This window comes from Ranitomeya imitator, chromosome 2, assembly GCF_032444005.1.
Source record: "Ranitomeya imitator isolate aRanImi1 chromosome 2, aRanImi1.pri, whole genome shotgun sequence".
In the NCBI taxonomy this organism is placed as follows: Eukaryota; Metazoa; Chordata; class Amphibia; order Anura; family Dendrobatidae; genus Ranitomeya; species Ranitomeya imitator.
Genome location: NC_091283.1, coordinates 846,841,113 through 846,854,119, shown reverse-complemented (window position 1 = coordinate 846,854,119; position 13,007 = coordinate 846,841,113). Strand labels below are relative to the sequence as shown.

General features: G+C 51.4%; 1 protein-coding gene across 3 annotated transcripts in view; it reads right to left on the bottom strand.

Annotated features, from left to right (window-relative positions):
• NHLRC2 (NHL repeat containing 2) overlaps positions 1-13,007 on the bottom strand; it is a 55,802-nt gene that overhangs the window by 28,060 nt on the left and 14,735 nt on the right. For 2 of the 3 annotated variants that reach the window (XM_069754348.1, XM_069754350.1), the window contains one exon: positions 11,900-12,184. In XM_069754348.1, the coding sequence (XP_069610449.1) occupies positions 11,900-12,062 (163 nt within the window). In that variant the 5' untranslated portion in view covers positions 12,063-12,184. Of the gene's footprint in view, positions 1-11,899; positions 12,185-12,901 lie in introns of all 3 variants that reach the window. The other variant, XM_069754349.1, reaches the window with a different exon arrangement.

Here is a 13,007-nt window from a genome sequence, read left to right as displayed (position 1 = left end):
CTGTGACTGATATTACTGAAAAGTGGAAGAAACAGGAGCAACTCAACCATGAAGTGGAGACCCTCTAATGCTACAGAGTGGGGGGGCCGAGTGCTGAGGAGCAGAAAACTTACTGCCGCTCTGCTGACCCCGTAATTGCCAGACCTCCTCAGGTATCAGCACAAACACTGGGAACTTCATGGCCGAGAAGCTGAATGCAGCCGTACATCACCAAGCACAATGTAGAGCATCGCATGGAGTGGAGCATCGGATGGAGCCGCCACCACTGGACTCTGGAGGAGACGTGTTCTGTGCAGTGACGGATTGCACTTCTCTATCTGCATCTGATGGAGGGGACTGGGTTTGGCGATTCCTGGAGGACGTTACCCCCTGACTGCACTGTGCCCCCCGTACAGATGGAGGAGGAGGATAGTGCTATGTGCTGATACCTGGAGGACGTTGCCCCCTGACTGCACTGTGCCCCCCGTACAGATGGAGGAGGAGGATAGTGCTATGTGCTGATTCCTGGAGAACGTTACCCCCTGACTGCACTGTGCCCCTGTACAGATGGTGGAGGAGGATAGTGCTATGTGCTGATTCCTGGAGGACGTTACCCCCTGACTGAACTGTGCCCCCCGTACAGATGAAGGAGGAGGATAGTGCTATGTGCTGATACCTGGAGGACGTTACCCCCTGACTGCACTGTGCCCCCCGTACAGATGAAGGAGGAGGATAGTGCTATGTGCTGATACCTGGAGGACGTTACCCCCTGACTGCACTGTGCCCCCCGTACAGATGAAGGAGGAGGATAGTGCTATGTGCTGATACCTGGAGGACGTTACCCCCTGACTGCACTGTGTACAGATGGTGGAGGAGGATAGTGCTATGTGCTGATACCTGGAGGACGTTACCCCCTGACTGCACTGTGTACAGATGGAGGAGGAGGATAGTGCTATGTGCTGACTCCTGGAGGACGTTACCCCCTGACTGCACTGTGCCCCCCGTACAGATGAAGGAGGAGGATAGTGCTATGTGCTGATACCTGGAGGACGTTACCCCCTGACTGCACTGTGTACAGATGGTGGAGGAGGATAGTGCTATGTGCTGATACCTGGAGGACGTTACCCCCTGACTGCACTGTGCCCCCCGTACAGATGAAGGAGGAGGATAGTGCTATGTGCTGATACCTGGAGGACGTTACCCCCTGACTGCACTGTGTACAGATGGTGGAGGAGGATAGTGCTATGTGCTGATACCTGGAGGACGTTACCCCCTGACTGCACTGTGCCCCTGTACAGATGGTGGAGGAGGACAGTGCTATGTGCTGATACCTGGAGGACGTTACCCCCTGACTGCACTGTGCCCCTGTACAGATGGTGGAGGAGGATAGTGCTATGTGCTGATACCTGGAGGACGTTACCCCCTGACTGCACTGTGCCCCTGTACAGATGGTGGAGGAGGACAGTGCTATGTGCTGATACCTGGAGGACGTTACCCCCTGACTGCACTGTGTACAGATGGTGGAGGAGGATAGTGCTATGTGCTGACTCCTGGAGGACGTTACCCCCTGACTGCACTGTGCCCCTGTACAGATGGTGGAGGAGGATAGTGCTATGTGCTGATACCTGGAGGATGTTGCCCCCTGACTGCACTGTACCCCCCGTACAGATGAAGGAGGAGGATAGTGCTATGTGCTGATACCTGGAGGACGTTACCCCCTGACTGCACTGTGTACAGATGGTGGAGGAGGATAGTGCTATGTGCTGATACCTGGAGGACGTTACCCCCTGACTGCACTGTGCCCCCCGTACAGATGAAGGAGGAGGATAGTGCTATGTGCTGATACCTGGAGGACGTTGCCCCCTGACTGCACTGTGTACAGATGGTGGAGGAGGATAGTGCTATGTGCTGATACCTGGAGGACGTTACCCCCTGACTGCACTGTGCCCCCCGTACAGATGGTGGAGGAGGATAGTGCTATGTGCTGACTCCTGGAGGACGTTACCCCCTGACTGCACTGTGTACAGATGGTGGAGGAGGATAGTGCTATGTGCTGACTCCTGGAGGACGTTACCCCCTGACTGCACTGTGCCCCTGTACAGATGGTGGAGGAGGATAGTGCTATGTGCTGATACCTGGAGGATGTTGCCCCCTGACTGCACTGTGCCCCTGTACAGATGAAGGAGGAGGATAGTGCTATGTGCTGATACCTGGAGGACGTTGCCCCCTGACTGCACTGTGTACAGATGGTGGAGGAGGATAGTGCTATGTGCTGATACCTGGAGGACGTTGCCCCCTGACTGCACTGTGTACAGATGGAGGAGGAGGATAGTGCTATGTGCTGATTCCTGGAGGACGTTACCCCCTGACTGCACTGTGCTCTCTGTACAGATGGAGGAGGAGGATAGTGCTATGTGCTGATACCTGGAGGACGTTACCCCCTGACTGCACTGTGCCCTCCGTACAGATGGAGGAGGAGGATAGTGCTATGTGCTGATTCCTGGAGGACGTTACCCCCTGACTGCACTGTGCCCCTGTACAGATGGAGGAGGATAGTGCTATGTACTGATTCCTGGAGGACGTTACCCCCTGACTGCACTGTGCCCCTGTACAGATGGAGGAGGAGGATAGTGCTATGTGCTGATACCTGGAGGATGTTACCCCCTGACTGCACTGTGCCCCCCGTACAGATGGAGGAGGAGGAGGATAGTGCTATGTGCTGATTCCTGGAGGACGTTACCCCCTGACTGCACTGTGCCCCTGTACAGATGAAGGAGGAGGATAGTGCTATGTGCTGATACATGCCTGACTGCACTGTGTACAGATGGAGGAGGAGGATAGTGCTATGTGCTGATTCCTGGAGGACGTTTGTTGTGAATTTGCTTTTTGGCTCCCTCTAGTGGTTACTAGTTTTTTGACTCTGGTTTTTCTGTCTTTCCTTTTATCCGCACCTGGGTCGTTAGTTAGGGGCGTTGCTTTATAAGCTCCCTGGACTCTCAGTTCTATGCCTGGCAACGTAGTTATCAGAGCTAATCTGCTGTGCTCTTGTCTACTGATCCTGGTCCGGCTATTCAGCTAAGTCATTTACTTTGCTTTTTGCTATTTGTTTTTGGTTTTGTATTTTTGTCCAGCTTGTTCCTAATCTGTATCCTGACTTTTGCTGGAAGCTCTAGGGCGCTGGTGTTCTCCCCCCGGACCGTTAGACGGTTCGGGGGTTCTTGAATTTCCAGTGTGGATTTTTGATAGGGTTTTTTGTTGACCATATAAGTTACCTTTCTATATTCTGCTATTAGTTAGCGGGCCTCTCTGTGCTAAACCTGGTTCATTTCTGTGTTTGTCATTTCCTCTTACCTCACCGTTATTATTTGTGGGGGGCTTCTATCCTGCTTTGGGGTCCCTTTCTCTGGAGGCAAGAGAGGTCTTTGTTTTCCTCTACTAGGGGTTGTTAGATTCTCCGGCTGGCGCGAGTCATCTAGGATCAACGTAGGTATGACCCCCGGCTACTTCTAGTGTTGGCGTTAGGAGTAGATATATGGTCAACCCAGTTACCACTGCCCTATGAGCTGGATTTTTGTATCTTGCAGACTTCCACGTTCCTCTGAGACCCTCGCCATTGGGGTCATAACAGTTTGCCAGGCCTATATTAAATGTTTATTGCATTGCAAAAGAGGGATTATAAGAAAGAAGATTCTGAGTTTTTTTTTCTCCCCTCTCATTTTTTTTTTCTTCATCCCCTTTACCTCAGAGTGGCTTATGCTTGCTGCAGACATGAATGTCCAGACCTTGATTACAAGTGTGGACCAGCTGGCTACTCGTGTGCAGGGCATACAAGATTATGTTATCAGAAGTTCTGGGTCAGAACCTAAGATACCGATTCCTGAACTGTTTTCCGGAGACAGGTTTAAGTTTAGGAATTTCAAGAATAATTGTAAATTGTTTTTGTCCCTGAGACCCTGTTCATCTGGAGACTCCGCTCAGCAAGTAAAAATTGTTATTTCGTTCTTACGGGGTGACCCTCAAGATTGGGCTTTTTCGCTGGCGCCAGGAGATCCGGCATTGGCTGATATTGATGCGTTTTTTCTGGCGCTCGGTTTACTTTATGAGGAACCTAATCTTGAGATTCAGGCAGAAAAGGCCCTGCTGGCTATGTCTCAGGGGCAGGACGAGGCTGAAGTGTATTGCCAAAAATTTCGGAAATGGTCCGTGCTGACACATTGGAACGAGTGTGCACTGGCCGCTAATTTTAGAAATGGTCTTTCTGATGCCATTAAAGATGTTATGGTGGGTTTTCCCATTCCCACAGGTCTGAATGATGCTATGGCACTGGCTATTCAAATTGACCGGCGATTGCGGGAGCGCAAGACCGCAAATTCCCTCATGGTGTTGTCTGAACAGACACCTAATTCGGTGCAATGTGATAGAAAAACCGCAAATTCCCTCATGGTGTTGTCTGAACAGACACCTGATTTAATGCAATGTGATAGAATCCTGACCAGAAATGAGCGGAAAATTCATAGACGCCGGAATGGCTTGTGCTACTACTGTGGTGATTCTACACATGTTATCTCAGCATGCTCTAAACGTATAGCTAAGGTTGTTGGTCCGGTCACCGCTGGAAATTTGCAACCTAAATTTATTCTGTCTGTAACTTTGATTTGCTCACTGTCGTCTTATCCTGTCATGGCGTTTGTAGATTCAGGTGCCGCCCTGAGTCTTATGGATCTGTCATTTGCTAAGCGCTGTGGTTTTACTCTTGAACCATTAGAAAATCCTATTCCTCTTAGGGGTATTGATGCTACGCCATTGGCAGCAAATAAACCGCAGTATTGGACACAGGTTACCATGTGCATGACTCCTGAACACCGCGAGGTGATACGTTTTCTTGTTTTACATAAAATGCATGATTTGGTTGTTTTAGGGCTGCCATGGTTACAGACCCATAATCCCGTCCTGGACTGGAAGGCTATGTCAGTTTCTAGTTGGGGCTGTCGTGGTATTCATGGGGATACCCTGCCTGTGTCTATTGCTTCTTCTACGCCTTCGGAAGTTCCGGAGTATTTGTCTGATTATCAGGATGTCTTTAGCGAGTCCAGGTCCAGTGCATTGCCTCCTCATAGGGACTGTGACTGTGCTATAGATTTGATTCCAGGCAGTAAATTTCCTAAGGGAAGACTCTTTAATCTGTCGGTACCTGAACATACCGCTATGCGTTCGTATATCAAGGAGTCTTTGGAGAAAGGACATATTCGTCCGTCTTCTTCCCCTCTTGGTGCAGGATTCTTTTTTGTGGCTAAAAAGGACGGATCTTTGAGGCCTTGTATTGATTATCGGCTTTTAAATAAGATCACTGTCAAATTTCAGTATCCTCTGCCGCTGTTGTCTGACTTGTTTGCCCGAATTAAAGGTGCCAAGTGGTTCACCAAGATAGACCTTCGTGGTGCGTACAACCTTGTGCGCATTAAGCAAGGTGATGAATGGAAAACCGCATTCAATACGCCCGAAGGTCATTTTGAGTACTTGGTGATGCCTTTTGGGCTCTCCAATGCGCCTTCAGTTTTTCAGTCCTTTATGCATGACATTTTCCGGAAGTATCTGGATAAATTTTTGATCGTTTATCTGGATGATATTTTGGTTTTTTCTGATGATTGGGACTCGCATGTGGAGCAGGTCAGGTTGCTCTGTTATGAAACCTTGTGCCTTTTTCTCTAGGAAGTTTTCGCCTGCCGAGCGAAATTATGATGTGGGCAATCGGGAGTTGTTGGCCATGAAGTGGGCATTTGAGGAGTGGCGTCATTGGCTCGAGGGTGCTAAGCATCGTGTGGTGGTCTTGACTGATCACAAAAATCTGATGTATCTCGAGTCTGCTAAACGCCTTAATCCGAGACAGGCCCGCTGGTCATTGTTTTTCTCCCGCTTTGATTTTGTTGTCTCGTATTTACCAGGTTCAAAGAATGTGAAGGCCGATGCTCTTTCTAGGAGCTTTGTGCCTGATGCTCCTGGAGTCGCTGATCCTGTTGGTATTCTTAAGGATGGAGTTATCTTATCAGCTATTTCTCCGGATCTGCGACGTGTGTTGCAGAGATTTCAAGCTGATAGGCCTGAGTCTTGTCCACCTGACAGACTGTTTGTTCCGGATAAGTGGACCAGCAGAGTCATTTCCGAGGTTCATTCCTCGGTGTTGGCAGGTCACCCGGGAATTTTTGGCACCAGAGATCTGGTGGCCAGGTCCTTTTGGTGGCCTTCTTTGTCAAGGGATGTGCGGTCATTTGTGCAGTCCTGTGGGACTTGTGCTAGAGCTAAGCCTTGCTGTTCTCGTGCCAGCGGGTTGCTCTTGCCCTTGCCTGTCCCGAAGAGACCTTGGACACATATCTCCATGGATTTCATTTCTGATCTTCCGCTATCTCAGGGCATGTCTGTTATCTGGGTGATATGTGATCGCTTCTCCAAGATGGTCCATTTGGTTCCTTTGCCTAAGCTGCCTTCCTCTTCCGATCTGGTTCCTGTGTTTTTCCAGAACGTGGTTCGTTTGCACGGCATCCCTGAGAATATTGTGTCAGATAGAGGATCCCAGTTCGTTTCCAGGTTCTGGCGATCCTTTTGTAGTAGGATGGGCATTGATTTGTCGTTTTCGTCTGCTTTCCATCCTCAGACTAATGGACAGACGGAGCGAACCAATCAGACTTTGGAGGCTTATTTGAGGTGTTTTGTCTCTGCTGATCAGGACGATTGGGTGACATTCTTGCCGTTGGCTGAGTTTGCCCTTAATAATCGGGCTAGTTCCGCCACCTTGGTTTCGCCTTTTTTCTGCAACTCTGGTTTCCATCCTCGCTTTTCTTCAGGTCATGTGGAGTCTTCTGACTGTCCTGGGGTGGATTCTGTGGTGGATAGGTTGCAGCGGATCTGGAATCATGTGGTGGACAACTTGAAGTTGTCACAGGAGAGGGCTCAGCGCTTTGCCAACCGCCGCCGCGGTGTGGGTCCCCGACTACGCGTTGGGGATTTGGTATGGCTTTCTTCCCGCTTTGTTCCTATGAAGGTCTCCTCTCCCAAATTTAAACCTCGTTTTATTGGTCCTTACAAGATATTGGAAATCCTTAATCCTGTATCTTTTCGTCTGGATCTTCCTGTGTCGTTTGCTATTCACAATGTATTTCATAGGTCCTTGTTGCGGCGGTACGTTGTGCCTGTAGTTCCTTCTGCTGAGCCTCCTGCTCCGGTGTTGGTTGAGGGCGAGTTGGAGTACGTGGTGGAGAAGATCTTGGATTCTCGCCTCTCCAGGCGAAGACTTCAGTACCTGGTCAAGTGGAAGGGCTATGGTCAGGAGGATAATTCCTGGGTGGTCGCCTCTGATGTTCATGCGGCCGATTTAGTTCGTGCCTTTCATGCCGCTCATCCTGATCGCCCTGGTGGTCGTGGTGAGGGTTCGGTGACCCCTCACTAAGGGGGGGGTACTGTTGTGAATTTGCTTTTTGGCTCCCTCTAGTGGTTACTAGTTTTTTGACTCTGGTTTTTCTGTCTTTCCTTTTATCCGCACCTGGGTCGTTAGTTAGGGGCGTTGCTTTATAAGCTCCCTGGACTCTCAGTTCTATGCCTGGCAACGTAGTTATCAGAGCTAATCTGCTGTGCTCTTGTCTACTGATCCTGGTCCGGCTATTCAGCTAAGTCATTTACTTTGCTTTTTGCTATTTGTTTTTGGTTTTGTATTTTTGTCCAGCTTGTTCCTAATCTGTATCCTGACTTTTGCTGGAAGCTCTAGGGCGCTGGTGTTCTCCCCCCGGACCGTTAGACGGTTCGGGGGTTCTTGAATTTCCAGTGTGGATTTTTGATAGGGTTTTTTGTTGACCATATAAGTTACCTTTCTATATTCTGCTATTAGTTAGCGGGCCTCTCTGTGCTAAACCTGGTTCATTTCTGTGTTTGTCATTTCCTCTTACCTCACCGTTATTATTTGTGGGGGGCTTCTATCCTGCTTTGGGGTCCCTTTCTCTGGAGGCAAGAGAGGTCTTTGTTTTCCTCTACTAGGGGTTGTTAGATTCTCCGGCTGGCGCGAGTCATCTAGGATCAACGTAGGTATGACCCCCGGCTACTTCTAGTGTTGGCGTTAGGAGTAGATATATGGTCAACCCAGTTACCACTGCCCTATGAGCTGGATTTTTGTATCTTGCAGACTTCCACGTTCCTCTGAGACCCTCGCCATTGGGGTCATAACAGACGTTACCCCCTGACTGCACTGTGCTCTCTGTACAGATGGAGGAGGAGGATAGTGCTATGTGCTGATACCTGGAGGACGTTACCCCCTGACTGCACTGTGCCCCCCATACAGATGGAGGAGGAGGATAGTGCTATGTGCTGATTCCTGGAGGACGTTACCCCCTGACTGCACTGTGCCCCTGTACAGATGGTGGAGGAGGATAGTGCTATGTGCTGATACCTGGAGGACGTTACCCCCTGACTGCACTGTGCCCCTGTACAGATGAAGGAGGAGGATAGTGCTATGTGCTGATACCTGGAGGACGTTGCCCCCTGACTGCACTGTGTACAGATGGTGGAGGAGGATAATGCTATGTGCTGATACCTGGAGGACGTTGCCCCCTGACTGCACTGTGTACAGATGGTGGAGAAGGATAGTGCTATGTGCTGATACCTGGAGGACGTTGCCCCCTGACTGCACTGTGTACAGATGGTGGAGAAGGATAGTGCTATGTGCTGATACCTGGAGGACGTTGCCCCCTGACTGCACTGTGTACAGATGGAGGAGGAGGATAGTGCTATGTGCTGATTCCTGGAGGACGTTACCCCCTGACTGCACTGTGCTCTCTGTACAGATGGAGGAGGAGGATAGTGCTATGTGCTGATACCTGGAGGACGTTACCCCCTGACTGCACTGTGCCCCCCGTACAGATGGAGGAGGAGGATAGTGCTATGTGCTGATTCCTGGAGGACGTTACCCCCTGACTGCACTGTGCCCCTGTACAGATGGAGGAGGAGGATAGTGCTATGTGCTGATACCTGGAGGATGTTACCCCCTGACTGCACTGTGCCCCCCGTACAGATGGAGGAGGATAGTGCTATGTGCTGATTCCTGGAGGACGTTACCCCCTGACTGCACTGTGCCCCCCGTACAGATGAAGGAGGAGGATAGTGCTATGTGCTGATACCTGGAGGACGTTGCCCCCTGACTGCACTGTGCCCCCCGTACAGATGAAGGAGGAGGATAGTGCTATGTGCTGATACCTGGAGGACGTTACCCCCTGACTGCACTGTGCCCCCCGTACAGATGGAGGAGGAGGATAGTGCTATGTGCTGATTCCTGGAGGACGTTACCCCCTGACTGCACTGTGCTCTCTGTACAGATGGAGGAGGAGGATAGTGCTATGTGCTGATTCCTGGAGGACGTTACCCCCTGACTGCACTGTGCCCCCCGTACAGATGGAGGAGGAGGATAGTGCTATGTGCTGATACCTGGAGGACGTTACCCCCTGACTGCACTGTGCCCCCCGTACAGATGGAGGAGGAGGATAGTGCTATGTGCTGATACCTGGAGGACGTTACCCCCTGACTGCACTGTGCCCCCCGTACAGATGGAGGAGGAGGATAGTGCTATGTGCTGATACCTGGAGGACGTTACCCCCTGACTGCACTGTGCCCCCCGTACAGATGGTGGAGGAGGATAGTGCTATGTGCTGACTCCTGGAGGACGTTACCCCCTGACTGCACTGTGTACAGATGGTGGAGGAGGATAGTGCTATGTGCTGATACCTGGAGGATGTTGCCCCCTGACTGCACTGTGCCCCTGTACAGATGGTGGAGGAGGATAGTGCTATGTGCTGATACCTGGAGGACGTTGCCCCCTGACTGCACTGTGTACAGATGGTGGAGGAGGATAGTGCTATGTGCTGATACCTGGAGGACGTTGCCCCCTGACTGCACTGTGTACAGATGGTGGAGGAGGATAGTGCTATGTGCTGATACCTGGAGGACGTTGCCCCCTGACTGCACTGTGTACAGATGGAGGAGGAGGATAGTGCTATGTGCTGATACCTGGAGGACGTTACCCCCTGACTGCACTGTGCCCCCCGTACAGATGGAGGAGGAGGATAGTGCTATGTGCTGATTCCTGGAGGACGTTACCCCCTGACTGCACTGTGCCCCTGTACAGATGGAGGAGGAGGATAGTGCTATGTGCTGATTCCTGGAGGACGTTACCCCCTGACTGCACTGTGCTCTCTGTACAGATGGAGGAGGAGGATAGTGCTATGTGCTGATACCTGGAGGACGTTACCCCCTGACTGCACTGTGCCCCCCGTACAGATGGAGGAGGAGGATAGTGCTATGTGCTGATACCTGGAGGACGTTACCCCCTGACTGCACTGTGCCCCTGTACAGATGGAGGAGGAGGATAGTGCTATGTGCTGATTCCTGGAGGACGTTACCCCCTGACTGCACTGTGCCCCCTGTACAGATGGAGGAGGAGGATAGTGCTATGTGCTGATTCCTGGAGGACGTTACCCCCTGACTGCACTGTGCCCCCTGTACAGATGGAGGAGGAGGATAGTGCTATGTGCTGATACCTGGAGGACGTTACCCCCTGACTGCACTGTGCCCCCCGTACAGATGGAGGAGGAGGAGGATAGTGCTATGTGCTGATACCTGGAGGATGTTACCCCCTGACTGCACTGTGCCCCCCGTACAGATGGAGGAGGAGGAGGATAGTGCTATGTGCTGATACCTGGAGGACGTTACCCCCTGACTGCACTGTGCCCCCTGTACAGATGGAGGAGGAGGATAGTGCTATGTGCTGATTCCTGGAGGACGTTACCCCCTGACTGCACTGTGCCCCCTGTACAGATGGAGGAGGAGGATAGTGCTATGTGCTGATACCTGGAGGATGTTACCCCCTGACTGCACTGTGCCCCCCGTACAGATGGAGGAGGAGGATAGTGCTATGTGCTGATTCCTGGAGGACGTTACCCCTGACTGCACTGTGCCCCCCGTACAGATGGAGGAGGAGGATAGTGCTATGTGCTGATTCCTGGAGGACGTTACCCCTGACTGCACTGTGCCCCTGTACAGATGGAGGAGGAGGAGGATAGTGCTATGTGCTGATACCTGGAGGACGTTACCCCCTGACTGCACTGTGCCCCTGTACAGATGGAGGAGGAGGATAGTGCTATGTGCTGATTCCTGGAGGACGTTACCCCCTGACTGCACTGTGCCCCTGTACAGATGGTGGAGGAGGATAGTGCTATGTGCTGATACCTGGAGGACGTTACCCCCTGACTGCACTGTGCCCCCCGTACAGATGGAGGAGGAGGATAGTGCTATGTGCTGATACCTGGAGGATGTTACCCCCTGACTGCACTGTGCCCCCCGTACAGATGGAGGAGGAGGATAGTGCTATGTGCTGATTTCTGGAGGACGTTACCCCTGACTGCACTGTGCCCCCCGTACAGATGGAGGAGGAGGATAGTGCTATGTGCTGATTCCTGGAGGACGTTACCCCTGACTGCACTGTGCCCCTGTACAGATGGAGGAGGAGGAGGATAGTGCTATGTGCTGATACCTGGAGGACGTTACCCCCTGACTGCACTGTGCCCCTGTACAGATGGAGGAGGAGGATAGTGCTATGTGCTGATTCCTGGAGGACGTTACCCCCTGACTGCACTGTGCCCCTGTACAGATGGAGGAGGAGGATAGTGCTATGTGCTGATTCCTGGAGGACGTTAGCCCCTGACTGCACTGTGCCCCTGTACAGATGGAGGAGGAGGATAGTGCTATGTGCTGTTACCTCAGTGGGGCTGAGTGATGACAGCACGGTGAGCTCCGGCCTTTACACAGTGATGGGGCAGAGTCTCCACACAGACCAACATGTTTGATGCTTCCTATAACTACACCCTCAGTTCTGCCGGCTGCTCGGTACCTGGGGCGAAGTCTGGAGCTCGGAGCGCCGCCGCCCGGACATTCACGCTCTGCAGATACTCCAGCACCAGCCGCTGCCGCTTCTCCTCAGACTCCGCCTCCTGCAGGGCGCCCTCCAGCGGGCTCTGTAACTCCAGCAGATCGTGCAGGCTACAAGCTGCCATCTTGCTCCACCTCTTATGATTGACAGCAGCATGCGTTACCAGGCAACAGCAGCTTCGTGTATGACGTCATATTCCCATCCGCCTATTCGCGCCTCCATTTTCAGTTCAACCCTTTACAATTCCTAGAAATCAGCAGCATAAAATCCGGATTAATACTTCACAGCATATGCACGTGTTATTATCAATATTTATGTAGTAAAAACTGTTTTATTTTCACTCTTGTGGCGAATGTGCGGACGATATTAATAGTTGTACTTTGCAGGACTTATTTTGTATTCCGTTTGTATAGATTCGACACTATCAAAATATTGTAAAAAAATCAGTGCTAAAATTAATAATCGATAATTTGTTATATTGAAGAAACGAGTAAAAGCTTAGATCACATTCAATGGTGAAAGATAAGATTATTATTCCCGTTATGTGAGGAAAGTGCTGCCGCGGATGTGCAGGCGGAGGCGGGGAGGCCGGGAAAAAAAAGCGCGGAGAGCACGGAGCAGCGGAAGGTAATGGTGGGAGAGACCCCGCGGGACTGTGGGGCCCCTGGAGGAGCCAGACTGATAACAGTCATACGTATCTCTATGACAGCCGATGTTATCTAGTAGTCTCGGCCAATGCACGTGAATGGGTGCCAGAAAGGAAAGTAGTTCTCCCATTAATCTGTGGAAACTCCTAGATCTTAGAACTTTCCCCACCCAAATACTCTTTAGAGCTGAGGGTTTGTTACAGTTGTCCTGTGGCCATCCCTCAGTCCAGATCCCGCACTCCTGATGGATGGATGTCGCCTGCGCTGACACATTGCAGCAAACTATCAGCACAGGAGGGAGATTTCCTGCGTTTACCTCAGCGTTTGGCCTGATACATTGTAACAAACCCTCTGCGTAGCCTTCATGGGGTGCAGCCATTTCCTCTTCCTGAACGTTTTCCTTCTCGTTTTCTCAGCGTTAA